Source organism: Aquarana catesbeiana, linkage group LG05 (genome assembly GCF_042186555.1).
Source record: "Aquarana catesbeiana isolate 2022-GZ linkage group LG05, ASM4218655v1, whole genome shotgun sequence".
NCBI classification, from domain to species: domain Eukaryota; kingdom Metazoa; phylum Chordata; class Amphibia; order Anura; family Ranidae; genus Aquarana; species Aquarana catesbeiana.
Window position 1 is genome coordinate 415,092,508 of NC_133328.1, and position 12,432 is coordinate 415,104,939.

At 43.1% G+C, this 12,432-nt stretch overlaps 1 protein-coding gene across 2 annotated transcripts in view; it reads left to right on the forward strand.

Moving 5' to 3' along the window:
* Positions 1-12,432, forward strand: part of SLC66A2 (solute carrier family 66 member 2) — a 201,365-nt gene that overhangs the window by 27,072 nt on the left and 161,861 nt on the right. For both annotated transcript variants that reach the window (XM_073631201.1, XM_073631202.1), the window contains exon 3: positions 10,728-10,861. In XM_073631201.1, coding sequence (XP_073487302.1) covers positions 10,728-10,861 — 134 coding nt within the window. The remainder of the gene's footprint in view (positions 1-10,727; positions 10,862-12,432) is intronic.

Below are 12,432 nucleotides of genomic sequence, written 5' to 3' on the forward strand. Positions count from 1 at the left end.
CATGTGCATGCATTTTTGGCAGGTTTGGTGCTTAACAGCTTAACAACTGCTACAAAAAAAAAAAGTGATTATGCAGCAGCACTGGCGTGAACCTAGGCTTGGTCATACCCTTTTTTTTTTTTTTTTTTTTTTTCTTCCCCCACTTATTCATCTTTCTGGTGGCCAATTTTGTTGAAATGCTGCCTCTGCTCTTCCTCTGTGTGTAAAATATCTGCTTCCCTGCTGCGTGGCATGGTTTCTCCTGGCAGCTCTTACATCCTTATAGGACATACGATCCAGCAGGAGGAATCAGTGTGCAGCGGGGGAAACCGGTATCAGACATATCTAACCAGTCAATTACTTATAGTGGCCAGGGAGCAGCAAAAGGCAGGGTTTTAACAAATTGGCTGCCAGAAAGATAAGCATAATCCCTTTTCTTTTATGGGTATGCTTTAAATAATGAAAGACCTAAAACTGACATTGCAGTATATTCTGACACACTGCAGCTTTAATCCCGCTCAATGTTCATAAGCGCTGCTGGGCAAGTCCGATCTGCTTTTCACACAGTTATGGGATTGAGAATACATGGGCTGTCATTTCACTTGAGTGATAAATTGGTGTTCTAGGTAAAATGGGTTACCAGCAGCAATGGGATTGACAAGGAAATCTTTCAGGTTGGCTGTCACAGTTAAGGCTGAATGCCAGCCTTCTTTTCAGTCTTGCTTAGTTTTACATGTTGTTCTCTTATACTGAAATTGCTTACCCTGATTTCACTGCACACTGAACTTTTCAATGTGCATTATAAGCTGCAGCAAGTCAGAGCCCACTTCATTTGTTTGCTGGAGAAAGTTTAACAGCATAATGCCCTTTCCTCTTAAGCCCTACTGTCCCTGGCTCACCCTTTTTTTAATTGGATTTTAGCTCTTTAAATTATGAAGGCTCAGAATTGCATGTGGGATATATACACACACCGGGGACCCCCTTAAATTTTTTCACTCTGTTATATTGCAGCTAGGGCTGCAACTAACGATTATTTTCATAATCGATTAGTTGGCCGATTTATTATTTCGATTAATCGGTTAATAACCTTTAAAAAAAGTGTGGTGTATAATTTAGTGAATATGTAAAGTTTAAAAAAAAGGCAATTTATTCGTAAATATCTCTATGCAGTAGCAAATGTAAATAACCAACTATATGGTTAGGGAGCAAAATCTCTAATCCACTCTGAGAATAACAGACAGAAGAGATATACTGTATATACTATTAGAGGAGAGATAGTATATATCCTCTAACAGTATATTAAAGGGTGAATCTGGTAAATATCATCAGACTCAGAGATCAAATTTTTTTTTTTTTTAATTCTCATACACCATATCTATCTTCCTTCAAGAAAAATGTCATTTTAAGAACGTTCGTTCAATTTTCTAATTGTTATTGCGGTCAAATCGACATTCATTTTCAACCACAGTGATGGGAAAATTTGGAAATAACAGAAAACTTCTTGGTCAAAGGAATTTTCAGACAGTTTATGTGGTTTTCGTTCAGAAGTTACATTCATTTTAAAAACAGACTTAAAAACAAGTGAAAATTTCATGAAATGAAAAATTCTTTCATTCAGCGAATGTACAAAGATTTTTCGTATGAATATTCTCGTCTGAAAATTGATCCGTGTGGCCAGCATAAGGCTCAGTACACACCTATGCAGTTTGCTTTTGATCTGTTTCTGCATTGCTTTTTGCTGTGCGTTTTGATTTTTTGCGCACATGATTTTGCATTGTTTTTGGACAATTTGTTGTTGGGCAAATTAAAAAACACAAATTGCTGCAAAAACGCATTACATGTTTTTCTGCAGCTTCTCCATTGAAGTATATTGAACCAAAAAAGCACCGTTTTGTGTTAAAAAAAAAAAAAAAAAAGTCCGACCCTTTCCAAATATGCAGAAGCTGAAAAAAGCATAGTGACAGTAGCGATTATTTGCTCTTTTTATATTAGAAAGGGCTCATTTTAGTTAACCCTGTTATGTTACTGGCTGATTAATCGATTAGTTGTCGATTAATCGATTAGTTGTTTCAGCCCTGATTGCAGCCATTTGCTAAAATCGTTTAAGTTCATTTTTTTTTCCTCAATGTACACACAGCACCCCATATTGACAGAAAAACACAGAATTGTTGACATTTTTGCAGATTTATTAAAAAAGAAAAACTGAAATATCACATGGTCCTAAGTATTCAGACCCTTTGCTCAGTATTTAGTAGAAGCACCCTTTTGATCTAATACAGCCATGAGTCTTTTTGGGAAAGATGCAACAAGTTTTTCACACCTGGATTTGGGGATCCTCTGCCATTCCTCCTTGCAGATCCTCTCCAGTTCTGTCAGGTTGGATGGTAAACGTTGGTGGACAGCCATTTTTAGGTCTCTCCAGAGATGCTCAATTGGGTTTAAGTCAGGGCTCTGGCTGGGCCATTCAAGAACAGTCACTGAGTTGTTGTGAAGCCACTCCTTCGTTATTTTAGCTGTGTGCTTAGGGTCATTGTCTTGTTGGAAGGTAAACCTTTGGCCCAGTCTGAGGTCCTGAGCACTCTGGAGAAGGTTTTCATCCAGGATATCCCTGTACTTGGCCACATTCATCTTTCCCTCAATTGCAACCAGTCGTGCTGTCTCTGCAGCTGAAAAACACCTGCACAGCATGATGCTGCCACCACCATGCTTCACTGTTGGGACTGTATTCGACAGGTGATGAGCAGTGCCTGGTTTTCTCCATACATACAGCTTAGAATTAAGGCCAAAAAGTTCTATCTTGGTCTCATCAGACCAGAGAATCTTATTTCTCACCATCTTGGAGTCCTTCAGGTGTTTTTTTTTTTAGCAAACTCCATGCAGGCTTTTATGTGCCTTGCACTGAGAGGCTTCCGTCGGGCCGCTCTGCCATAAAGCCCCGACTGGTGGATGGCTGCAATGATGGTTGACTGTCTACAACTTTCTCCCATCTTCCGACTGCATCTCTGGAGCTCAGCCACAGTGATCTTTGGGTTCTTCTTTACCTTTCTCACCAAGGCTCTTCTCCCCCGATAGCTTAGTTTGGCCGGACGGCCAGCTCTAGGAAGGGTTCTGGTCGTCCCAAACGTCTTCCATTTAAGGAATATGGAGGCTGATGTGCTCTTAGGAACCTTTAAGTGCAGCAGAAATTTTTTTGTAACCTTGGCCAGATCTGTGCCTTGCCACAATTCTGTCTCTGAGCTCTTCAGGCAGTTCCTTTGACCTCATGATTCTCATTTGCTCTGACATGCACTGGGAGCTGTAAGGTCTTATATAGACAGGTGCGTGGCTTTCCTAATCCAGTCCAATCAGTATAATCAAACACAGCTGGACTCAAATGAAGGTGTAGAACCATCTCAAGGATGATCAGAAGAAATGGACAGCACCTGAGTTAAATATATGAGTGTCACAGCAAAGGGTCTGAATACTTAGGACCATGTGATATTTCAGTTTTTCTTTTTTAATAAATCTGCAAAAATGTCAACAATTCTGTGTTTTTCTGTCAATATGGAGTGCTGTGTGTACCTTTTTTTTTTTTTTTTAATGAGGAAAAAAAATTAACTTAAACGATTTTAGCAAATGGCTGCAATATAACAAAGAGTGAAAAATTTAAGGGGGTCTGAATACTTTCTGTCCCCACTGTATGTATGTGTGTGTGTGTGTATATGTATGTATGTATGTATATATGTGTGTGTGTGTGTGTGTGTGTGTATGTGTATATATATATATATATATATATATATATATATATATATATATATATATATATATATATATATATATATATATATATATTATAATATAATATAAATTTTTTTTTTTTTTTTAGCAGAGCGTCCCTGAGAGAGCTGGGAAAGGTCCTGTTCGGGGTTTATAAGTCTCCCAGGCTCCTCTCATACATGTTCAGGGATCTCTGATCCACAATCCAGTTCAGATCTTGTGTACATGGTATGTAACCTGGGGGACAGGTAGCAGGTACAAAGCAGTCTTTCAGGCACAAATACCAAATCCAGTGAGGCAGTGACAAACAGTGTGATGTTTATTGGTGATATATACAAGTCCTATATACAGGTGCTGTACAGTGTTTCAGAAAAACAAACAGAACAAAAAACCCTAGCCATGTCTTAGCACTAACTACACAATATATACAGGCCCTAACTACCAGGCTGAGCAAGCCTACAGCTTGTTGGCTTCCACAGATACAGCTTACCAGCTTTTTACCAACCTTTTGCTCTCACAGACCAGTGCTGTCTGTCACAGGTGAGTTTAAATTGTCCTGGGGGAGAGGACCAAGATCCGAACTGGATTATGGATCAGAGATCCCTGAAGGTGTATGAGAGGAGCCTGGGAGACTTATAAACCCCGAACAGGACTTTTCCTGGCTCTCTCTGAGTAGCTCTGCTACAATATAATATACACACGCACACACACGCACAAAATATATATAGTGCATGTATAAAATACATTTTTTCTTTTTCATACATCATGGGACACAGAGTCAGGCTAATATTCATTACCTGCTGGGTTATACTTCATCATTCGGGGAATGGACACTGTTAGACCAAAGGTCTTCAGACAGGAAGTGATCTCCTATATAACCCCTCCCATACAGGAAGTACTTTCGTTTTTTTACCAGTGTCTGCAAGGTGGATGGCAGTTTGTTTGAGCTCTCTGAGCTCCAGGTCTCTAGTCCCAAAAATGGTTCCAAAATGAATCAAGGGATTGACCTATCGGATCAATTTGATACAGGCTTTTATGCTTAGATAGATAAATGGTACCCGAGCCTCGCAAAGAAGACTCAAGATCCTGCAAGGTTTTTCCTGTAATGTGGCCTCCGGGCAATGGACCCTGCGGAGTGGAAATCCTGGACACTACAGCGCCAAGGCATTTCCTGCTGGGTGCTGTACAGGTCCAAGGAAGTGGACCCTGAACATGAAAGGGTACCCAGTCCTTGAAGATACAAGTGACAGGAACCTGCCGTGAAGGGTGAAGATTGGGCCCTTAGTTTCTAAGTGGCCCTGCGCCTGGGGGGGTAAGTGAAACCCCTTTATTTTATTATTGTGGAATGTCCCAGTGATTGTTACAATCAGTCAAGCTAGCTAAAAGCTGGACACCTGTGTGCGGTGCCCATAAGGGGGAGTTCTGGGCTAGCTGTGGGGGTTTGCAAAGTGTACTTTTTTTGCTTGTGTCTAGCTGCTTTTACCTATATGGTGGCATACAATGGTGCGCCATTTCACCTTGGTTCGCCATGGTGCACATGCGTTCGCAAAAGTGCCGCTGAGCTCAGCAGTTTGTTTGGCGGCTTCGCCGCACATGCGCTGTAGCCTTTATCTGGGCGCACAAAGATTTGCATTGTCACGCCTGTTCACCAGGACAATGCACATTTGTGCGTGCGCACGCATGCACAGAACGTTCCAGTGCACACCCAGCTTATTTCAGCTATGTAGGCCAAGCTTGTGGTGCTTCCAGAAGACAGCTGTGGGACACAGAGCAGGCTCTGAACAGACACTTGCAGTGGTTCATTTTTTCCTTACCTGGGTCACGAGTCACCAGGTGCTGCTTGGTAGCCTAAAGGTGCTTAGCAGGATTGTTGCATAGGGGCTTGGTGAGCCCTATTAAATTGTTTCCCTTCTAAGGTGTGTTAATACTACACCCAAGTACTCTTTGTGGCTATTTAAATGTCTTCCAAAAAGAGGAGTGGGACTAACACCACAGGGAAGGGCAAACCTTTGTCGTCAGTAGTTCCTGATAAACCTAGTCGTCTCCCTAGTGTTTTATCCCCTGAAGGACCAGAGGCTTCCAGGCAGTCTGAGCCGCTGCGCCTATCTGGTATTGTGCCTACAGTCAACGCTGCTGCTTCACCCTTTATCACTAAGGATGAACTGTCCTCGGCTCTCTCCGGGTTAGAGCACAGGATTTCTGGCATGATTGCCTCCATCCCGCAGGGTGGCAGGAAGCATGACAGATCCCCCTCCCCGGAGTCTCCTAGTCTGGAGCAGGAATGGGTTGAGGATGGGGAAGAACTTAAAGCTCAGGATTCGGTGGAGTGCCCGGCAGGTGAGTCTGCTTCCGAGCAATCTGGACAAGAAGATATCCAGTTGATGTGTGCCTCAGTTGCAGAGGCTTTTGATCCTGACTCTGATCAAAATGGTTCGTTCTGCCTTTAAGTTGCCTTTTGCAGAGGTGACTGAGCCTCCTGGGTCCTCTTTGGGATCTCTGAGACCTTTTCAGGTCACACAGACTTTCCCTCTACATCCCCTGTTGGAACAGGCGATGTATGCTGATTGGGAACACCCTGACAGGACTTTTGTTCCTCCTAAGAGGTTTTCCCTTTTATATCCCATGGATGAAAAGTTTGTTAAAAAATGGAGCATGCCAGCCGTAGATGCAGCAGTCTCTTTTTTTAAACAAGACATAACTTGTCCGGTAGATAACGAACACGGCTTGAAAGACCCTGTTGACAAGAATTTGGAGATTTGGGGTTATTATTAAAGGCTTCCTTTTTTCTTTGGCCAGTTCAGCTATACAGCCAGCTGTTGCAGCAATTGGTATTTGCCAGTCCGTAAAGGATCAGGTCAAATGGCCTGATGGGCCTTACCAGGAGGATGAAAGTAAGACAGATATTCCTCGAGCACTGTGTTTTACTGTTGATGCTTTAAAGGATTCAATACAGCAGGTTTCTCGTCTGGCTCTCTTTTCCGTACATATGCGCAGACTTTTATGGCTTAAGAACTGGTCAGCCGAGCTTCCTTGTAAAAAGTTATTGGCAGGTTTCCCGTCTCATGGGGAGCGTGTATTTGGTGATCACTTTTACAAATATATTTCCAAAAGATTTCCGGAGGGAAGAGTTCTCTACTTCTTGTGAAGAAAAGCACCAAGCGTCCCTCCTTTAAAAACCCAGGGACTGCTTTCTCAAATGTCTCGGCGTCAGGGCGGTTCCGCCACCAACAGGGCGCTAGGGCCAGGGGCAAGCTGCAAGGCCAGGGCCAGAAAAGGCCCTGGGTCCAAAAATTCTTCTAAACCCAACATCAAGCCCTCCTTTTGAGGGGACACCCCCAGTCAATCGGGTGGGGGGAAGGCTTTTGCACTTTGCGGACATTTGGAAAACTACAATTCGGGATGAGTGGGTCACCTCAATTATATCTCGTGGTTACAAGCTGGAGTTGCGGGGGGTTCCCCCTCAGAGGTTTCTAAGATCCAGCGTTCCCTCAGATCCTCCCAAAAAGAAACTTCTTGCTTTAGGCACTACATTATCTAGTGAATCAAGGAGTGATTGTAGAGGTTCCTGTATTCGAAAAGGGGCACAGGGTTTTACTCAAACCTGTTTACGGTTCAGAAACCAAGCAGGGACACAAGGCCCATTTTGGACCTAAGGTCCCTGAGCAAGTATCTATTGATACAATCCTTTCGAATGGAGTCTGTCTGCTCAGTAGTAACCTCACTCCAGAGGGGAGACTTTCTAGCCTCCATCGATATAAAGGACGCGTATTTACACGTACCTATCTTTCAGCCTCACCAGAGGTTCCTACGTTTTGCAGTGGAGGAACCTCATATTCAGTTTGTGGCTCTACCCTTCGGGCTTACTACAGCTCCCTGGATGTTCACAAAGGTCCTAGCACCAGTACTGGGTCTTTTAATGCCAAAGGGATCCTAGTGCTCGGGTATCTGGACGACCTCCTGCTCATTGATCACTCTGTACATGCTCTAGAACAGAGCATAATATACACAGTGAGGTATTTATGATCCAGCCTAAGTTTTTCAAATACCCAAAAGTCAGCCTTGAGACCAGCTCAAAGTCCTAAGGTATTTAGGTCTAATCCTAAACAAGTCCAAGCAAGAGTATTATTGCGCCCATAAGGATCAGTGTCCTGAAGGATCTGGGGCGTCGGATAAGGGGCACCAGACAACCCTCCATTCGGCTCTGTATGAATCTTCTAGGACGGATGGTATCCTCCTTTGAGGCAGTGCCCTATGCCCAGTTCCATTCCAGGCCCTTACAACAAGACATCTTGGCTTGGAAGAGAGGGATAAAAGCCCTGGATTATCCAATGCGCTTCTCTCCTCAGGCATGCTTAAGTGGTGGTTGCAGGATCAGAACCTGCAAAAAGGAAAATCCTTTCTCCCGGTAAATTGGAGAGTACTGACTACAGATGCCAGTCTCTCAGCTGGGGAGTGACCCTAGACGGGCTCACAGCTCAGGGAAAATGGTCAGGGACAGAGCAGACCTTGCCAATCAATGTCCTAGAATTACGAGCAGTACATCTGGCACTACGGTCCTGGACGGTGGAGCTTCAGGACTGCCCCATCAGGGTTCAGTCCAACAATGCTACGGCAGCGGCCTATATAAACCACCAAGGCGGTACCAGGAGTCGTTCAGCTCTGAAGGAGGTGAACTATATACTAGCCTGGGCAGAGGGACATGTGCCAATTATGTCAGCAATCTATATCCCGGGAGTAGAGAACTGGAAGGCAGATTATCTCAGCCGCCAGCAGATCCGCTCAGGGGAATGGTCCCTACACCCAGAAATTTTCCAGGAAATTTGCCAACGTTGGATGGCCAGAGGAAGACCTACTGGCATCCAGGTTCAACAAGAAGCTACAGCAGTTTGTGTCTCGAACAAGAGATCCCCTGGCAATTGGAGCAGATGCTCTGATAGGTCCATGGAGCCAGTGCTCCCTGGTTTATGCTTTCCCTCTGATCCTTCTCCTTCCACATTTGTTGCACAGGATTCGGAGAGAGGAGGTTCCAGTCATTCTGGTGGCACCAGCCTGGCCCAGAAGGCCCTGGTTCCCGCAGATTGTGAGACTGACAATAGACGGGCCATGGACGCTTCCACGTCGCCCTTATCTACTGTCTCAAGGTCCTATATTCCACCCAAATTTACAGTCTCTAAATTTGATGGCATGGCTATTGAAGCCAGGGTGTTAAAGGACTGTGGCATCTCGGGACCAGTGGTGTCTGCTCTAGTGAATGCTAGAAAAGCTGTCACTAGGAAGATTTATCATAATGTCTGGAAGACTTGTATTGCTTGGTGTGAAGCCAGAAAATGGCATCCTCGGAAATATGTGATTGGGAGAATGCTCTTTTCTACAGTCAGCTGTGGAAATCAAATTGGCTTTGAGTACAATCAGAGGTCAAGTTTCGGCCCTATCAGTATTCTTCCAAAGGCCCTTTAGCCTCCCATTCACTGATCCAAACCCCCCCCCATTAGGTCACCTATGTGTCCTTGGGACTTGAACTTGGTGCTGTCTGTGTTTCTGTGTTACATAAACAACCATTTGAACCTATTAAGGAAATTCCATTAGACTTTGTTGTCACGCAAGCTAGCCTTCCTGATTGCTATCGCCTCGGCTAGAAGGGTGTTGAAGTTGGCGGCCCTTTCATGCAGGGAACCGTACTTGATCCTTCACCATGACAGAGTCGTGTTACGACCTGTTCCATCCTTTTTGCCAAAAGTTGTGTCGGCCTTTCATTTAAATCAGGACATTTAATTTGCCGCCTCTTTTTTTTTTTTTTTTTTTTCTCTCAGCCTCTTACGGCGGAAGAGAGACAACTGCATTCTTTGGACGTTTTCCGGGCAGTCAAGGTTTGTTTGTCTAGATCTGTGGAGATCCAAGGATCAGACTGCTTTTTTTGTTTTACCAAAAGGACCCAAGAAGGGACAGGCAGCTTCCAAAGCTTCTATTGCTAATTGGGTCCGTCAATTGGTGATTCAGGCCTACGGTCTGAAACATACAGCTCCTCCCTTTTTAGGGTGAGAGCTCATTTTACCAGGGGGTGTAGGAACCTCCCTAGGCTTTTCACCATCAGGTATCTATGGTTCAGATTTTAAGGCTGCCACCTGGTCTTCAGTGCATACGTTCACAAAATTTTATCAAGTGGATGTTCGAGCAGACCGAGGATTTGGCTTTCGGCCGCATTATACTGCGGGCTGTGGTATAAGTTCTGATGGCTATTGTTTGGAAGGGTGTCTCCCTCCCCTCAAGGCTATTGCTCTGAGACGTCCCAGTAGGTAACAAATCTTAACCTGACTCTGTGTCCCATGATGTTTGAAAAAGAAAATAGGATTTTTACGTCATACTTGTAAAATCCTTTTCTTTGAGTACATCATGGGACACAGATCCCTCCTCTCTTTTTTTGAGGATTTAGTGCTTGCTACAAAACTAAAGTACTTCCTGTATGGGAGGGGTTATATAGGGGATCACTTCCTGTTGAAGACCTTCGCTTTACCAGTGTCCATTCACCTAATGATGAAGTATAACCCAGCAGGTAATGAATATTAGCCTGACTCTGTGTCCCATGATGTACTCAAAGAAAAGGATTTTACAGGTAAGTATGCTGTAAAAATCCATTTTTTTTGTATGCTATGTGGATGGAAATGCATCGCAAACACATATAGTGGGGTTTTCTCAAATTTGACTGCAAAACTGGAAATGCCCTTTAAGGCTCCCAACCCCAATTCCTAGCTTCCCTACTGGAAATTCTGTCTTCAGTGATGAGACTGGAGCTAGCAATGGAGCAACCTACATGCAAATACCACACGCGACACACTGCAAATAAGACACAAGACATTCTGTGTACACTGTGCATTATTGGATGAGATTATGTATTCACTTGAATGTACAGGAAGAGTTTTATGCAGTCATTTTGGTAATTTGTTGAGTACAATGGCTTGGAATGCTAATTTGGACTGTCAACATATCTTTTTCAGGTTTGGACGCCATTTTGAATCCCCATTATTATGGCAGAGTATCATTATGATCGCCACCATGCTGCTAATGCTGAAATTGTGCACAGAAGTACGTGTTGAAAGTGAGATAAGCACAAAACGACGCGCATTTACAGGTTGGTTTTCAGCATATCTTCCTTTATGCTTGGGATTTTTTTTCTTCCTTTTTTTTTTTTTTTTCCTTTATAAAAGGGGTGACATTTTTCTGTTGGTGTGCTGGGCAAAGGTCTATGTTCTCTGAAAGCTGGCATTATGCAGCTTTCTAGATAGTCAGTCAAGGAAATTGGTCCCCTTTTTAATGTAAAGGTAAAAAGAGAAAAGTATTGTTGGAGTACTTATAAATTCTCTTGGAAAAGTTTGAATCTTTCAGAAGGTCTGTTTTTAGATTATAAATAGTGGTTGGTTATAAAGATATAATCCTGCTGCCAAAAGATAGCGTTGTTTGCCAGGCACTTATTAACACATGCAATAATTGTGCATGGATGAGTGCCATCAGTGTTTATCTGGATACTTTTTATAGATCTTCCCAGTCAAGAGGAAACTGCAAACTACAAAGTGGTGATGGTAATCATAGGCATTACGGTGCTTACATATGGGATAAATAATAACGTGTAATTTGTACAGTAACTATAAAAATTACTGGTTGCAACAATGTAGGTACACATTTCAAAGAATATCATCTTTATTTACTTGACTATTTTTTATCCCAGCCTTTTCCTCTGTAGTGTACACTCCCTTTTAGTTGTATTTGTGAAAGGCATGGAGAACATCCATACAGATATAGATCACTTTTACAAGTAAACATTTGTATTTACATAGGAGGATTAACCTAAAGTGGATGTAAACCCAATGTCATCCTTTCTAAACTACTGCCATAGGGGTTATCTATAAGGATATACATGCCTCCTGCATGTATCTTTACCTGTCAAATGTCTCCCCTCTGTCTGTTATTAGACCCAAAAAACTGCATATTCTGTGGGTGGGTCTGTTGTCTGGAGCTCAGTGGGTGGAGTTGTGATGTCAGTAGACTCCCCGCCCACCTCTACACTCCCCTTGTCCATATGCATTTTCTCCTGTGTATTTCTAACACTGAACTTCTGCTATGATCTCTAACATCCAGTGAAAAGACAGGAAAGTAACCACATGACTTCAGCATGTCAAATCATGCTGAGGTGTGGAACAGCAAATCCTTGCAGAGCTGCTGAAGAAAGGAGTGGGGGAGGGAATTAAAAAATAATGCCTGTGTCTTAGGCTGTCACTCACAGCAAGGGGGAGGATTTGACAAAGTTTTTCTCAGTTTGTCAAGTTTTTTTTCTCACTGAACAATAAAAGAGGATTGCTCAGAGATGGATTAACTCTGTGTGGCAAGACTGGGCTCAAATGATAGGAAATCTTATACTCTACAGTATATCAAAAAAAAAAAAAAAAAAAATTTACATCCACTTTAAGCCCAGAGACGTACTTGGTACTTCCATATATGGAGAAACACTTGACATGTCCGCTGCCTCCCCACAGTGCAAAACTCAGTGAATGAGTGGCCAGACCCAAGCATGGTCACTTTCCCTAGGAACAGATGAAATAAGTCCTGCATACACTATATAGAGAATAGACTGGCTGCACCAGCGCTTATTATTTTTCATTAAAACCGTATTGTTCATGATACAACAAAGGCTCCTCCTCTGGAGCT